Genomic DNA, 15,616 nt, shown 5'->3' with positions numbered 1-15,616 from the left:
TCAATCCTACCTACATTAGCAAGGTGAGCTAAATGATTAGCGACACCATTTGCTTCCCTGAAAACATGTCGAATATGGACATGCAAGAGGAAAAACAGACAAATTAATTATAAATCATATTAATTAGCTTAATTCTAACTCAATTTTCAATGATTAAATGTCTATTTACTAAAATTTGAGTTACACTAACCTCACTTACCCAAATATTTTATAAGATTACCCACATACTCAATACATTACATATTTTTTGCTCTAATACCCAATTAAGTTTTTTTTTTGTAATTATTTTTTGTTTATTTTTGAGACAATTTTGCCCTCTCTCCCTTTGTCACTTAAAGAGAGAGAAGTCATTGGAGACTTCGTCAAACTCCGGTCACCGGTCAACTGTCGCGGGACTCCGAAGAGGTCACTGGACACTTTTATTGCCCCCCAATAAAAGATTTTGAATTGATGTAATCTCTTCATCTTCTTCCTCAATCAAAGTTTTATTAAATTAGATAGAGCCTTCCCTCCAATAAACTTTTATTAGCCCCAATAAAACCCAATAAATTTTTATTTCTTTCCAATAAAAGTTTATTGGGGGAAAATGGACTAATCTCCCTAAAATAAGTCAAATAAAACTTTGATTGAGAAAGAAAATGAGGAGATTACATGCATCAATTATTATGATTTAAATAGTAGGGTTTTTGTCTATTTACCCCATTTTTAGAGATTTTTTTCCCACTTACCCCATTAAGTTTTTTTAATTCTCTCTTACCCAAAACACTCTAAGGAGATCTTCCCTAATACCCCATTAAGATTTTTTTTTGTTTTTTAATTTTTTTTAATACCATTTTACCGTTACCCCTTTGTTACTTATAGAGAGAGAAAATGGAAGAGAGAGAAACCATGGGAGACTTCGCCGGAATCCGGTCAACGTTCGCCGGATTCCGGTTACCTGCCGCCGGAGTCCGGTCACCGGCTACCGCCCACCGGAATTTGCTGAAAATCTCACCGGAAAGTTTTTTTTGCACCCAATAGACATCTATTGCCCCATAATAGAGGGGCAATAGAGGTCTATTGCCCCCCAATATACGTCTATTGCCCCAATAGTCTATTGCCCCCTAATAGACGTCTATTGCCCCCCAATAGAACTTTCAGTAGCCGGAATAGGAACTAATCTTCCTAAAATTAGACAGATAAAACTTTGATTAAAGAAAATAACGAAGAAATTATATCAATTTTAAAACGTCTATTGGGGCAATAGACGTCTATTGCCCCCAAATAGACGTTTCGATTACCGAAATGAGAATTAATTTTTCTAAAATTACACAAATATAACTTTGATTAAAGAAAAAAAAAAGGAGATTACATCAATTCAAAACGTCTATTGCCCCCCAATAGACGTCTATTGCCCCCAAATAGCCCTTAATTACCTCCGATAAAACTTCTTTTTTTTTCTTTTTTCTTTCCTTCTGGGCCTTCTGCCCCATTTTACCAAAAAAAAAAAGAAGAGTTCGACCGGTTCCTCCTCCTCCGGCTACCCCACCTTCAGCAATGAGATCCAAGCTACCCATTTTCACACAAACACGGTCATCATGAAATCGCTAGCTATACAAGGAGTTTACACGGAGGTCATGCATGTTTCAAAGCTATACAAATGCTGTTTTGTTTACACGGAGGTCATGAACCAATTGAAACCGTCAAAATCGAAAACCAAAATTGAATGCCGTAATTGGTCCACCTGTGGAAAACTTCGGCGACGGTGGCCTCATATCGAGTCTGCCGTTCGGGATTGCCGTCAGATCCGACCAACACCGTCCCCAAACTCGCCAGCAAGCTCCGCATCCTCGACAGCGACGACGCCTCCGGTGACTGGTACCAATTCAAACCGGCGCAAAAGATTTGACCGTGATACGCAACGATCGCTTTAGATCCAGGTGACGACGTCTTGATCTCTACCGTCGCGTGCCTATCTTTGGTCTTCTCCGGCAGTCCTCTGTTGCTCCCCGTCGTCCGCCTGCAGAAGAAGGCACCGGCAGTCAGAGAGAGAGAGAGAGAGAGAGAGCGAGAGCGAGATAGAGTTGGTGTGCCATTTGTAATTTTTTAATTTTTCGGGGGTAGAATCGTCTTTTGAATCTGTAGTTGGGTTAGTGGGAATAGAATTCTATTGGTGGTGTAAGTGGGATACAATTAACCCATTTTGGTGTTAGTGGTCACAGACCCTAAAAAGTATTGGTTGATAACTTGATTGTTTACATAGTTAAGAATGATATAAAGAGGTTTGGCCCTACTGAACGAAAACTCCCCTATAGATATTTATTTTGTTCAGGGTGTTCGACACGTTTATCAAGAGGACTAAGCGGGACGTTACTTGTGTTTACGAGACTAAAAAAAGATTACAGAAGACAAGAGCGAGTTAGATTCGACAATGAGATGTAATTTCTCTTTATTAATTTTTTTTTTAATTCAAATGTTTTATTTAGGCCTCATCATTTAGCCCTTCGGCCCTAAGCCCGCCCGACCCTTGCATTAGGGCGGGCCGGCCCTACCCTTTCTCAAATAGGGTAGGGTAAGGGTCATGCAAATGAAGCCCGGCCCTACCCTACGGCCCGGCCCTAAAAGCCCTACCCGGCCCAACCCTAAATTTTATATATTATTTTTATTATTTTCTATTACATAGGCTTTGTTTTCTATTAGCGGTAAGGAGATCGCCTAGCAAGGGTATTAAGTGGCGGACGATTGTTAGAGTCTCATATCCAACGTATTTGCCCATTCGTCTATGAGGACCCATCATTGTGCGCTATGACGGCGCAATTGGCACATAAATGGCGCACTCAAATATGCGTAAGTACGAGATACTTGTACCCAGTCACTAGCTGTCACACCCCGATTTTTAAGTACAATTATAAACAAATAACAATCACAAATACTTCAGGCGTGATGGTTCAGACATCAATACGAACAACCCCACAATGTCAATACAGACTCATTCTTTAGAGTCTTATATTACCTTACACCAAGTTTACAAACTAAACTAAAAAGTAATTCAGTAAGTAAACAGCCCCACCCCACTCACTACACAGTGGAAGACTAACAAGTGCGTACAACAATTAAGTTCCAAAACTCATGACTGTAACGGCAATGGACCATAGCTCTACTACATTCACCCTAACCTGCAGGATAGACCCCTACACCATGGAATAGTGCACCGGGTTGAAATAACAAATCCGGTAAGCTTATGAAAGCTCGTGTGAGTAAACTCAAAACAACAAAGATGAAACACATGCTTAAATCATCTCAACCTAACAAAATCATTATACAATTATCACATAAACATCAAGTTCATATCATAACATATCATACTCACGTACGTTAACTCAATTTAAAACCCACATGCTCTGACTCTCAACTGATGCATTTAATTTAACAAAGGCTCAACTAAACAATTAAACTCAAGTAACGTTCTAAAACATTTCAAGTTACATTAATCCAAAATCATGCTCCTTTTATCTCTACCGAATAATTGTCACCTCAGTGACCTTTCAAAATCATTGAAATCTCAACAACCACTTCTCGAAAGAGTAAAGCACTTATGAATCAAAATCAAGTAAAAAGTAATCCCTGCATGTGAATCAAGGTTCGAAAAATCGCTAGGCACTAGTCGGGCTGTGGCCACGGGACTAGCGCCTAGGCGGTTTTTATTTTTTTTAATTTTTAACTTATTTTTATAACATATACCAATATATGTAGGGTTATATATATATATATATATATATATATATATATATATATATATATAGGCTTAAAAGGATAATACAAATACTTATTATAATTTATAAATAAGAATGTTCTTAAATAAATATTTTATTAACGGATACCAATGCAAGTCAAACATGACCTGATGGGCTCCGTAATCCTATTCAACACAAACTCAACAAAATTTACATGGACACCAGCAAAACCGTCTTGGAAGTTGGAACGACCAGTTCCTCTGCGACCAACTGGTGGTTCTTAATGGTCTGGAACGTTCAAATAGAACATTCAAAACCGACAGATTGCATCAGACAAAATGTATCGACATCCACCGTCTGGGCATTCAAAGAAAACTCAGAGAGCTCGTCAAGATCTACGCCGTTATTCACTGTAGCTTCAGATTTGCCGGCCTCTCTGGAAAACACCCAACGCCTACCTACAGCCGCCTAGGCCGTTCAGACACCCGCTTAGGCCGCCCATAACAATGTGAGATTTACTCACCTCCATATCCTGCTACGTCTTCACACAAAAACCAAGACAAGCACAAAATCATCCAAACTCCGCTCACGCAATTCCATCAATCACCTAATCACATCAAGGTCACACTTAATACAACACAAAACACACAATCAATTTAAATTCGAAACACATGAACTATAAATCGAATAATACGTCAATCGAGGCAAAACTTCGTCTGAGACCACCAAAGTCTCCGGAACACTCCTACGGTCAAAACAATCAAAACCACAAGTCGATTGGACGGCCTAATCCTCACAGATCGAAAACCGAAACGAATCGAAAACGCTAAAACCCTGACATTCTCATACGATTTCCAAAAATTACAAACCATATATCAAAATGCTCGTATCGACGAGCAGATCGAAAATAGAAATAGAAACTGTCCCTGAGGTGGTCGGAAGTCGCTGGAAAACGCCGCCACAGACAGTGGCAGCACAGCCGTCCAACTCCAAATTGGGCGGCGAGACCTATGCCAAAATCTTCCTCTCAACATGTACAACAACATTCACAACTAGCACAAAGTCTGAATCGAAGCCATAGGGCCGGAATTTACCTCGAAATATCTGAAACTCGATGAACCCTAAAATCCCAATCTTCAAAATTCGACCTCCACACTTTGAATCATTGCAAACCACCTTGGGGAAAAGCTTCTACGTCCTTTGGGCTCCAAATGCCCTCAAGAATCACCGCCTATGGTGACCGGAATCAGAAGTTCCGATCTGGGTCCGATGCTGCGCCGCCGCAGATGTTCCTCGCCTTGATGCACCTTCCACAGCTCGAATCGAGCGATGATACACCCACAGGCGTGTAGAGGAGAACGAGACGAAGAAAACCCAAGTTGTTTGACGTCCTATGGTGGCCGGACGACGAAGAAATTGAACGGCGAAGTAGAGAGGGTGACTCGGGCTCGGGGGGAGAGAAAGAGAGGCCGGGTTTCCAAAAAAGGAAACCTGTCCTTTTCTGCAATTTTTGGATTTTTTTGGGCTTTATACTAAAATGGAAGGTTTTTCCGAAAGCCATAACTTCTTCATATGAACTCCAATTTTCGCATTCCGCATGTCCACGAACTCGTATCGACTCACTCTACAATTTCCAAGAATGAAGTTTTCGGAGAAACCCAACGAATAAAAAGTCAAACCTTTGACCCCTCGAAAATAAAACGTTTCGAGTAATTATTCGTCCGAAACACTTTCGCTCCACCCTTGAACCACGAAATCGTCCCAACAATCAACTTAATAAATTCTGAAAAATCATCAGAGATTAATAATGAATTTATGGGGTATTACACTAGCTGTAACGCAGAGATAGATTGAGTGGCGGTTGGTCGTAGACGAATTAGCATAGTTGCATGCGATATTGCATCACCCCAAGCGGATATAGGGAAATTGGTGCGCATTACCAATGTCCAGACTACCGTCATAGTCATTTCTGCGAGACCATTTGGGTGTGTACATAGGAATATGATGTCCAACATTAGTCCTAGTGATATGCAATAATCATCGAAAGACTTCGATGTAAACTCTCTAGCATTGTCAAATCCAGTTGAATGAATAAGATGATCTAGGGAGTGAGCCCGTCTCCATATAATCTGTGCTAGGAGTGTAGTATAAGCAGCATTGCAAGTGGACAATGGCACAACACGTGACCAGTGTGTTTGCGTGTCAACCAATATCATGAAATATTTAAATGTCCGCAAGTTGGTTGAATCGGTCCACAGAATCCCCTCGGATTCTATGTAAGAACAGAATGAGTATTCTAGTATCCTTTGTATAGGACGGTCTTGGTCCTAATTTCCCTAAGGAACATGCTTTGTAGAATGAGCGAGAGGCCTTAAAAGCAACCAATGAGGATTTTGGTTGGGCCTAAGCGTCTGAAACGCTATTGGAAGCAAAGTTGGTGATTGCAACATCACTTGGGGCGCCATCACCATGATGGACGCCATCCATGGCATCATGGATATGGACTATGCTAGCCCTAGGTTGGCGGTGGACAGTGGTGACTCTAGAGGCATCGGCGGCGGTCATACTTAGTCCAGGAATCAACCTTTGATTCGTGCTTCGTTTCGCTCGAAAGAATGGATGTACGTGTGAAGTCTTTAGCAGACGGATCATAATATCATGACAAAACCAATATGTGTCTAAATCCAAGAGATCTATTCTCATAACTTTATTAGATTTAATAACTCGAATAGTGGTGACAAAAAGTCCACTAGAGAGACACATAAGTTTCTCTAAGATGCGCATTTATTCGCAATCATTAGAGATAGTGCAAAGGAACTCTTTTCCATTCTCTATATGCGTTTTTGCATGGAATCCGTTGACTTGAATAGCTCAATAGGGTTTGATTTTCCCTAGGAGCTCAGAGAGTTTCTATGACAGTAATAAAGGTGCCATTTCGCAGGAGGAATTTGGGCCATTCCATGTCCTTGAACAAATTCTGATGGCCCAGCCATCGTAGTCATAAAGTAATATGCTCAGAATTTTAGTTGGAGTCATAATGAAAAGAATTCGAAATTTTATTCATAAGCCAATGGAGTACATCATTGTTTCTTAATCATTAAGAGAATCTTATCCAAATACTAGCTAATGAAAAACAAAGGTAGTCGTTTGACTTTTTTCGGTAACTCCAAAACAAATCATTCAGAATCGCCAGTCTCTTGATCTTGGCCAGATTTGAAGTCTTCAACCCTTAGTTTGAGATCACCTTCTTGATCTTCTTGTTCCATGTAGTGAGCTTCTCTTGCTTCACGATATGCTTTGTAGGCGGTGACAACATTTTCACGAGCTCTACAAATGTGTGCCCAATGACCGGATGCTCCACATCGAAAACATACATCTCTGTGCTCATACTCCCTTGATTGAGGTGCTTTGAAAGCGTCATTAGGATGGCTCTTAGTGTTGGTGTGGCCACCAACATGGCCAGAGGCATTGCCTCCCTCTCTCTTTCTGCGTTGACCTCTTCGATTCCGTGTCCGCCTATTTTGGCGGTTACCTTCCTCATTAGAGCGAGAATATAGACCAGAACGTTCAGAATTGTCCTTAGATTTAGGGTTTCGCTCTTGGCGCCGTCTCTTAGGGGCGCAACTATAATTAGACTCCGGAATAGGCTCTGTTCCCACGGGTCTCGAATTATAGTTCTTCACAAGGATGTTGTCATGCTTTTCATCGATGTTCATAGCTCTAATGAGCTCATGAAACCTTGTGATCCGTCTTGCAGTAACATCGATTCGATAGTTCTTAGCAACCATCAAAGCAGAGACAGGGAAGATACAGAGAGTCCTCTCAATCAACATCGCATCTGTGATCTCTTTACCACAGAATTCCATTAAAGACTTAATGTGAAGTGCTTCTGAGTTGTAATCAAGAATTGTCTTAAAATCATAGAACCGGAGGTTATGCCATCTCACTTCTAGGTCAGGAAGCAGGGAGTCACGGGCGTTGCCAAAGCGTTCTTCGAGTGAGACCCACAGCTTTTTGGGGTCTTCTTCATTCAGATACATTTACTGGAGCGAATCATCCATATGTCGAGTCATTAGGATGATGACTTTCGCCTTATTTGCCTCCAAGACTGCTCTATTCTCTTCCAAAGCTTGAGCTCGCTCAACAGTTAGATGTCCTGGCTACGCTCAAGAATCGTATCCAGGATTCCTTGGGCCTTGAGATGCTGGTGGACATCATGAACCCACTTGTGATATCTATAGCCAGTTGTTCCCAATAGAGCAAAGTCCAGTTTGTTCAAGTTACTCATCCTGAAAGAGAATAAGAAAAAAAAAAGGGTTAGTTTCGGAGCAAAAAGGCTACCACGAAAACAATAAAAATTTCTGAGCGTAGTCGCTCCCAAGAAATTAAGAATTTCTGAGCGTAATTGCTCCCAAGAAATTCGATTCCAAGAGGTATTGGATTAGATCGAAAGAATGATGTAAGTGGTCGATCATAAATTCTGAACAAACTAAGTTTGTAGATCTCAACAAGCTCCACGCTTGGAGATAGCACGAACCCCCACAGTTCGGCTTAGGTCTCCCCACGAAATAAGAAGGGAGGTTGCAAGTCCCCGAGAAAAAGAAAAGGAATTGAAATCTTAAAGAAAAGTACGCAAAAGCGGGAACTTTAATGAAAAATTACCTTGAAAAGGACAAATGGGGGTCGCCGAAACTTTAGGCCGGAAGTTGGCCTGAAAAAGATGCTTCTGGCCTGTGGCTGGCCTGTAGTGGCCGGAACTACCCTAAATTGCTTCTGTCCTATTTTTCTGCCTGCGGTTCAGTGACTTAGGAGGCCGGTTCGGTGCTTTTTCGGCCGTTTCTTGGAATGACTTGACCGGTTCTGGAATCCTCAGGTCGATACGCTGCTGCTGACAAAGTTTGGTGGCAAGAGGAGGTCTGGAAGGCAGCGAACCGGTGGAGGATTGATTTCTGCTTCCTGGGGCCGGTTCGGTACTTTTCCGGCCGGTTCTTGGGATTCCGTTGCCTATTCTGGACTCCTGGGGTCAAAGTCTTCACGATGTGCAGCGAAGGCAGAAAGGGTTTCAAGGTTTTGTATTCGAATTTAGGTTTTGGCTATTTGTTTCAAGGTTAGAGTTTCGTGCTGATAACGTGTTTTAGGAAAAAGTGATGCAGAGAGAACAAGCAAAGAATCTACGTCTTACAAGGTAATCGAACCCTATTATAACTTAGACAAGTAAACAGAGTTTGGGCCAGACACACAAACTAGGTGTCCTTAAACAGTTTTTTCATAATCTTGATATTTAATTAACATATCAAGAGAGTATCGTGCTAAATTTCGCGATATTTTGAGAAATTTTTGAAATTAGGTGTCCTTATTAAACAGTTTTTTCATAATGTTGAGGTGATTCGAACCTTGGTTGCCAAGGTATGTTAAAACACCCCAACCATCCCTGCTAGGATGTTATTTGGTTATTTTATGTATATTTTTATATATATAGCTTCTCCATATATCTCACCCTCTTTCCAATATTTCTCTCGAAAATTCATTGATATCGTTCATTTCTCTATATTTTCATCGAAATATCTATATATCGGACAGTCGAAATTTCCTCGATGGTAGATATTTTGGTCCTTGAAAAAACCATAAAATTTGAAATTATGTTTTCTATTGGAGAAATAATAAAAAATAAAATCATTTTGACTAACTAAATATTAAACTAGGTTAAAGTTATGTGTTATCCTAAATTAGTCCATATATTTTTAAAGTTTATGTTAAATTACTCCACCTATCCCTAACTACTTCGGGTAATACCTAACTTTTGTTCCAATTTTACCCTTCAAGGCATATCAAGCCGATATTTTCCTCTCAGTCTAAAGTTCTAAACGCTCAAGTCAAAACTCCAAGCTAATAGCTGACGAGAGAGAATGATTGAGCCTCTCCACGGTTCAAATTGGTCGTCGAGTTTTCAGATGTGGGTCGGGCCGGTTTGGCAGATCGGAGGCCGGGGGAAGGATGAGCCGACGGAGAGAGTGGCTGCCATTTTTTGTTTTGGGGAGAAATGTGAGGTTGGATATCGCTGCCGGAGAATCTGAGAATGGTTGGGGCCTCTCTCTCTCTCTCTCTCTCTCTCTCTCTCGCTAAGTCACTCTAAGGTCAGATCTTGATTTCACTTCACAGACCTCCCGAAAATGGAGAACTCCACGCAGCGCGACACGACCTCTGAGGTGTAATTTGGTGTCGATTTGGTTACTTGTCAATAGAGAACAGAGGTGATGCTTTGATTGCAAAAATAAGTGGTGGGTGAATGTTTGTAGAATCTTTGAAGAAGTAAGGCGCGTGGGGAGTGAGCTGATGCAACTAAAAAACCATGTTTCGACCCAAAAGAGGCTTGTGAATGACCATGTTCCATATGGTGACTACAAAAAACAAGGAGCTGCATGTTGTCTATGAAGGTGGGATTGAAATGGCAGAGTACCGTTGTGGGTGAAGATTGTGTGTAGCTGGATTTGCCAAAATTAAATAGATTCTGGTTCTCATGGAGTGTGATTTAAGGGAAACTTTGATTTTGAACAATTACATGGAGTATAGGAAATTGTTTAAGTTGTCCTCCGAGATCAATGCCACTTTGTTGAAGTTTTTTGTGCCAATTTGTTTCTTCTTTTGCATTAGAAATTGATAATTTTTTTTGTTGTGTTATTGGGCATCTTGGTTGAGTTTTTGAGCTTCCTTACGTCGGAAATTGCAAAATGAGAAGTCAAGATAGTGTTTTGTTAGATAAGATTGTAGAAGTTGATATTGTTTTTGCTAGTGCTTATGCTGGGTGGATGAATAGGGTACGCCCAATTTTCAGTCCCAAGGATGGCAAGGATTTCTTCACTTTCACCCCTCTATCCTAAATGGTCAAAGCTTGATTAATTGATGACTGCAAGGCTTGATAGCATATTAGTGTATGGCTCATTGGCTCATATAGATTTTTATTTTGTGTGTGTGTATCAAGGCACATGTTTCAAAGAATGAGAACTATAGAGCATCTTTTGTATTATATCAACCACATTGCAGCAATATATATAATAAGATAAGAATTTAACTATGACATGAGATGAACTGTGACATAAACTAATGAACTGTGAAATAAACTATCGTCACTAACCATGTCATTAATCATGTACTGTAAAATGTTCTATTTTTATCTCCTGCAAAAAATTTACAATGCATTTGACTTGATCAGTGACCTATAATGTGACCTACAAGGTTGTGACGTGCAACCTTGACTGTGGCTCATAATGTGACCTGGTTAGTGACCAAAATTCTGGTATCTGCCCTCCACGCAACTCAATCAGAATTTCACCCTCCCTCCATTTTTCACCACTCTTTTTTACAATTTTACCTTTTTACCTTCCTGCGTTCTTATATGACAGTGATTGAACCTTACTCTGCCCGACGTGGTGGGTCTCGCCACCCGGAAAATGCGAGACAGCGCAGCCGGTTCCGGATGCAGGACTTGGCAAAGGTCTAGTTACCTGCCTTCTTCGAGACAGCGTAGGCATGATTGGCAGACGAAGGTGATGATATCCGTCAGATCGAGGCCTTCATGACGTCAGGGAGAGGGGCGGTATGGGCTTGATCAGTGGCCACGTCGCCTTCCAAGGCTTTGACGATGGAGAGAGATGATGGCATGAGATGTAAATTTTAGTCTTTTTAAGGTCATGTTACTAAGAGATGGAATGGTTTAACAAGAATGATTTTATGTAACCTAATTTATCATAACACGTATAGATGACCTTAATTATCATTTTCCCTTTTCTATTTGTACCTAGTAGACAGTTGTTCAGTGTTCACGTAACATCGTTTTCTTCCGGAAAAAACCTTGAACCCAAATTTCACTTTTCATTATAATTGCTTCATCTTGAATTAGGCTCTCATTTACATGAATTATGAATCTTTTCTGGACCTAATGGAAGCAAGATGTTACGTTTATCCCTAAACCTATACATGGAGTTTGGATTGCTTCTGGGAATATGAAGGGTGGATAGAACTTGTTTTCCACAAAGATCTGAACCTGATCAATTGTCGGCAAAGGATGGCTGAGGATCTCCTTTGTACTGCTCATGTAGTGAACACTGAGTTTATATATCACACAGCTATTGTATTGTTGCTGCTTATCTGCATAGAGCCACCGAGCTTATGAATTAGTTAGCCATCTAGGAGATTCCTTTCCCTGCAATTTAGAGATCCCTCTTAAACCCTAACTTCCTATCTTTTTTCATCTTGATAACTATCTCGAGAATAGATCAGACAGATTGCGTGGTCATCTTGTTCTATTTGTACCAAGTCAAATCCAATTATGCCTAACTTAATCATTAGAACACAAAAGCCAAAATTACATCTGGTATAACAAGCAGCATATTGAGAAATTGACATCACCTATCACTTTATTTTGATTGCAGACGGCAAAATGTTATTCTCGATTTCACCTTAATTAAGAGCATAGACCAAGAGATATGATGTATGTATCAAGTGCTAACATAAAAACTTCAAGAAGAAGAGATTCTTTTAAGTCAGAGAAAGAAAAAACTTGTTGGCTGCTGTGTAGAGTTTGCTTGACATAGGGTTTGTTGGTTTAAACGAAAAAGATATTAACGGAAAACTTGTTGAGTGTAGACCATGTAGTTAGAGATTTTACAATTTTATTGGGCGTAAAAAATTTATTAGGTATATTTAGATATTTACATGGTTGATTTGAAAAGAGTGAAAGACTCGTTTTCAAATCAAGTAAATCATTATTCGACATTTGCCACGAGTACTTTTGGCCACGCACGTCTACACCCTCATCTTTCTTATCTAGAAGCGAATTGGAATCGGAAGCGAATGTGCTGGAGCGCCCTAAGTTTATGGCATATAAATGTGCCCACTACATTTACATAAGTCTTGTATCAACTACAGAAAACAAGCAACTTGCGTAGCTCGATAATATATAACAACAACACTTGCAGCCTGAAATAAGGTAAAGCCAATACCCAATATACATATATGTACGAGTACGACGTCAACCTTACCCCCATCCTTCTTCTTATCTATAACTGGCAAACCAACCTCTTCACCCTTGCTTCTAACCTCAAAACTCTCTGTACTTTCCATTAAAGCCAACAAAAATGGCTGCAGACGAAGTACCTCTGCTCAACCTCTTTGATTCCTACTGGTTTGAACACGCAGTTTTCAGTTCCAAACCCCATGCAGCAGCAAACATCCCAAGTCTCCAACTGGACCAAGAAGATCAAATACTCCAAGAACCAAACCCTTCAGGATTGCCAACCCTCATCGTGAGGTCACTAAGTGACCAATTCCTGGACACCAAGTCAAGCCTTTTCTCCGATTCGAGCTTCTCTCCCCACTCGGTTCTCCCCACTCGGTCACGAAAGCTTCAGACAATCCCCTCCGGCAAAGAAGTACTCATAGACTTCTCTAGAGAGAGTGTTCCTGAAAAACAAGTACTTGAGGTTGGGTCAGCACCACTGAAGAAAAGGGTGTTGCACAGTGAAAGATCAAAAACAAGGAAAAGATTAGGGAGCAGCAAGAGCTTGTCGGACCTCGAGTTTGACGAGCTTAAAGGGTTTATGGATCTGGGGTTTGTGTTCACTGAGGAAGACAACAAGGACTTGAAGCTGGTTTCGATAATTCCCGGCTTGCAAAGACTAGGAGTTAGTGATGAAGGTGGGGAAGAAGATAGAGATGAAGAGAAGAGGATTGATGGAAGTCATCATCATTCACATGTTGTTTCCAGGCCTTATCTGTCTGAAGCTTGGGATGCTTTGGAATATCAAAGAAAAGAGGACCAGTTGATGAATTGGAGAGTTCCATCTGCTGTTGATAAAGACATGAAGCATCATCTCAAGTTCTGGGCTCATACAGTTGCATCAACCGTAAGATAACATTGGCAGAGACTTCTTTTTGTTTTTTCCATTTTCCATTTTTCACTAGAAATTTCTTGGAAATAATTTCTTTTTCAGCTAGGCTACAATATGTGGCAGTCAATACAGAACTTGTAAATGTAACAAACTGAGTGGCTGAGTGCGATTCTTTCTTTTGTGTGTTTTCATATTTCGAATTTTTTAACTAAATTGTATATATATGTTTTAGTTATTGACATTAGAAAGTATATCGCAAATGCTCTAGTTATGCACTACTAATTCATTTATCAAAAGTCAAGATAGATTAAGCGAATCGGTCTTCTCGTAGCTGGTTGAATTTTACAAAATACGTATAGTATGAGTATTATTTAATTCACTTACAAAAACGTGTTTATTACAAGATAAATTTTCCACATTATGTACTCTTTTGGTCTACTAAATTAACTGAATAGAGTATACATTTTAAATTGCAAGTGTTAGATAATTATAGGTACACGATAAAAAAAAAAAGTTTCACAAATTTTAACCGACTAAACACAATATTAATTTTTTCAATCAAAAAAAAAAAACAATATTAATTTCAAATATCATATTTTACGGTTTCTTTCACAGATGATACTGATGAAAATCTCAACTATGTCTGATTGTCTGAATTTGAAACCTATTCCAATGGAAATTATTCTATGCACCGACGGTGCAAATGACCCAACACTTATAAGATGATCTCAACCCTTGATATTTATAATTAATATTTTTATTAATAATCTAAATGTGTATTTAATATAATCTAACTATTCATTTATGTCGGTGCATGTGCACATCGGTGCACTGAATCCTCCCCCCTATTCCAAACCAAGTTGTCAAGTTGAGACTAAAAACCAAACCAAAATGGTCACAATGATTGCCATTGCTAAAGGCCAAAACGTGGAGCCATTAGGCCACTAACAAATGTTTCACATGGAGACTGGCTCCCAACTTTGAGCACTGTGTGGATCTTAACCCTAATGCAGAGAAAGTGAGCTCCAACGTGATTCCCGCGCCCCTTGAGTTCTAAACGAAAAGATCGAGGAGCTCAAAATTTAAATACCAACTTTTTTGGCTTTCTAACCTCAAAGTTGAAACACGCATCATTGAAATAAACAACCTTATCACGTAATGTTCACTATACCCTTGCTCCTTTTTATAAAGCTTCGTTAAGAATATACACAATCATATATACTTATAATGACATTACTTGGTGAACAAAATTTGGTAACTAATGTAAGAAAAAAAAAATGGTAACTAATCACAATGTGTAACACTGTAGCGCTTATGTAATATATTTACTCATTATGTGAACTGGCAGTAAAAAATAATCCGAAGTTAATCATGATGTCTTTGATACCTAAATTTAAGTTATAAAATACTGATAATCTGAAACTGATTAAGAACAATCTTGTTGACGTGTTTTTAATTACTTTTTTTTTTCTTTTCTTTTTTTATCTTTTTATCATCAACAAGCATACTAGTATATTATTTTCATAAACCAAATCAACTGTTCACATGTGATTTGTGAACGTTAATACATTTAATACTGTGCATGTACAAGGGCTTGTTCTGTTCCTATAATATCTATATTCTATGATACAAACCAAATAAAAAAAGAAGAAAAGAAATAAAGAAAGAAATGTGGGGTGGTATTAGATTTCTTGTTAGAGAAATTACATGGTGGGGGCAGCCATCGCTTAATATCTCCTCTCCACCTTCCTCACCAAACAGATGATGCGCCATGCTCTTGGGGTCTTCTTATGCTGCCTTTGATATCAATAATTCAGATAAAGTATTTAATCCCAGATACTTAAAGACCCAAAAAAGAGTTGCAGATACTTCTAATGTGTACAGAACATTTACATTGACTTTGTAGTCAACTTTGGCCTTGACTATTAAAATCTAAATTTGTTTTGTTTATGCAGCTTTGCATCGTCTGTATTTGAAGTTTGATCATGTGTAGCTCATAATTGTTGTATGGAACAA

General features: G+C 39.4%; 1 protein-coding gene across 1 annotated transcript; it reads left to right on the top strand.

Moving 5' to 3' along the window:
• The first annotated feature begins 12,847 nt into the window (after window positions 1–12,847).
• LOC133728086 (uncharacterized) lies at window positions 12,848–13,624 on the top strand. Its single transcript, XM_062155499.1, has one exon. It carries the CDS (start codon window positions 12,848–12,850, stop codon window positions 13,622–13,624), a length of 777 nt encoding a protein of 258 aa, XP_062011483.1.
• Window positions 13,625–15,616: the final 1,992 nt, after the last annotated feature.

The sequence above is a fragment of the Rosa rugosa genome, chromosome 1 (assembly GCF_958449725.1).
Source record: "Rosa rugosa chromosome 1, drRosRugo1.1, whole genome shotgun sequence".
NCBI lineage: Eukaryota > Viridiplantae > Streptophyta > Magnoliopsida > Rosales > Rosaceae > Rosa > Rosa rugosa.
This window is presented reverse-complemented; position numbering and strand designations above follow the sequence as displayed.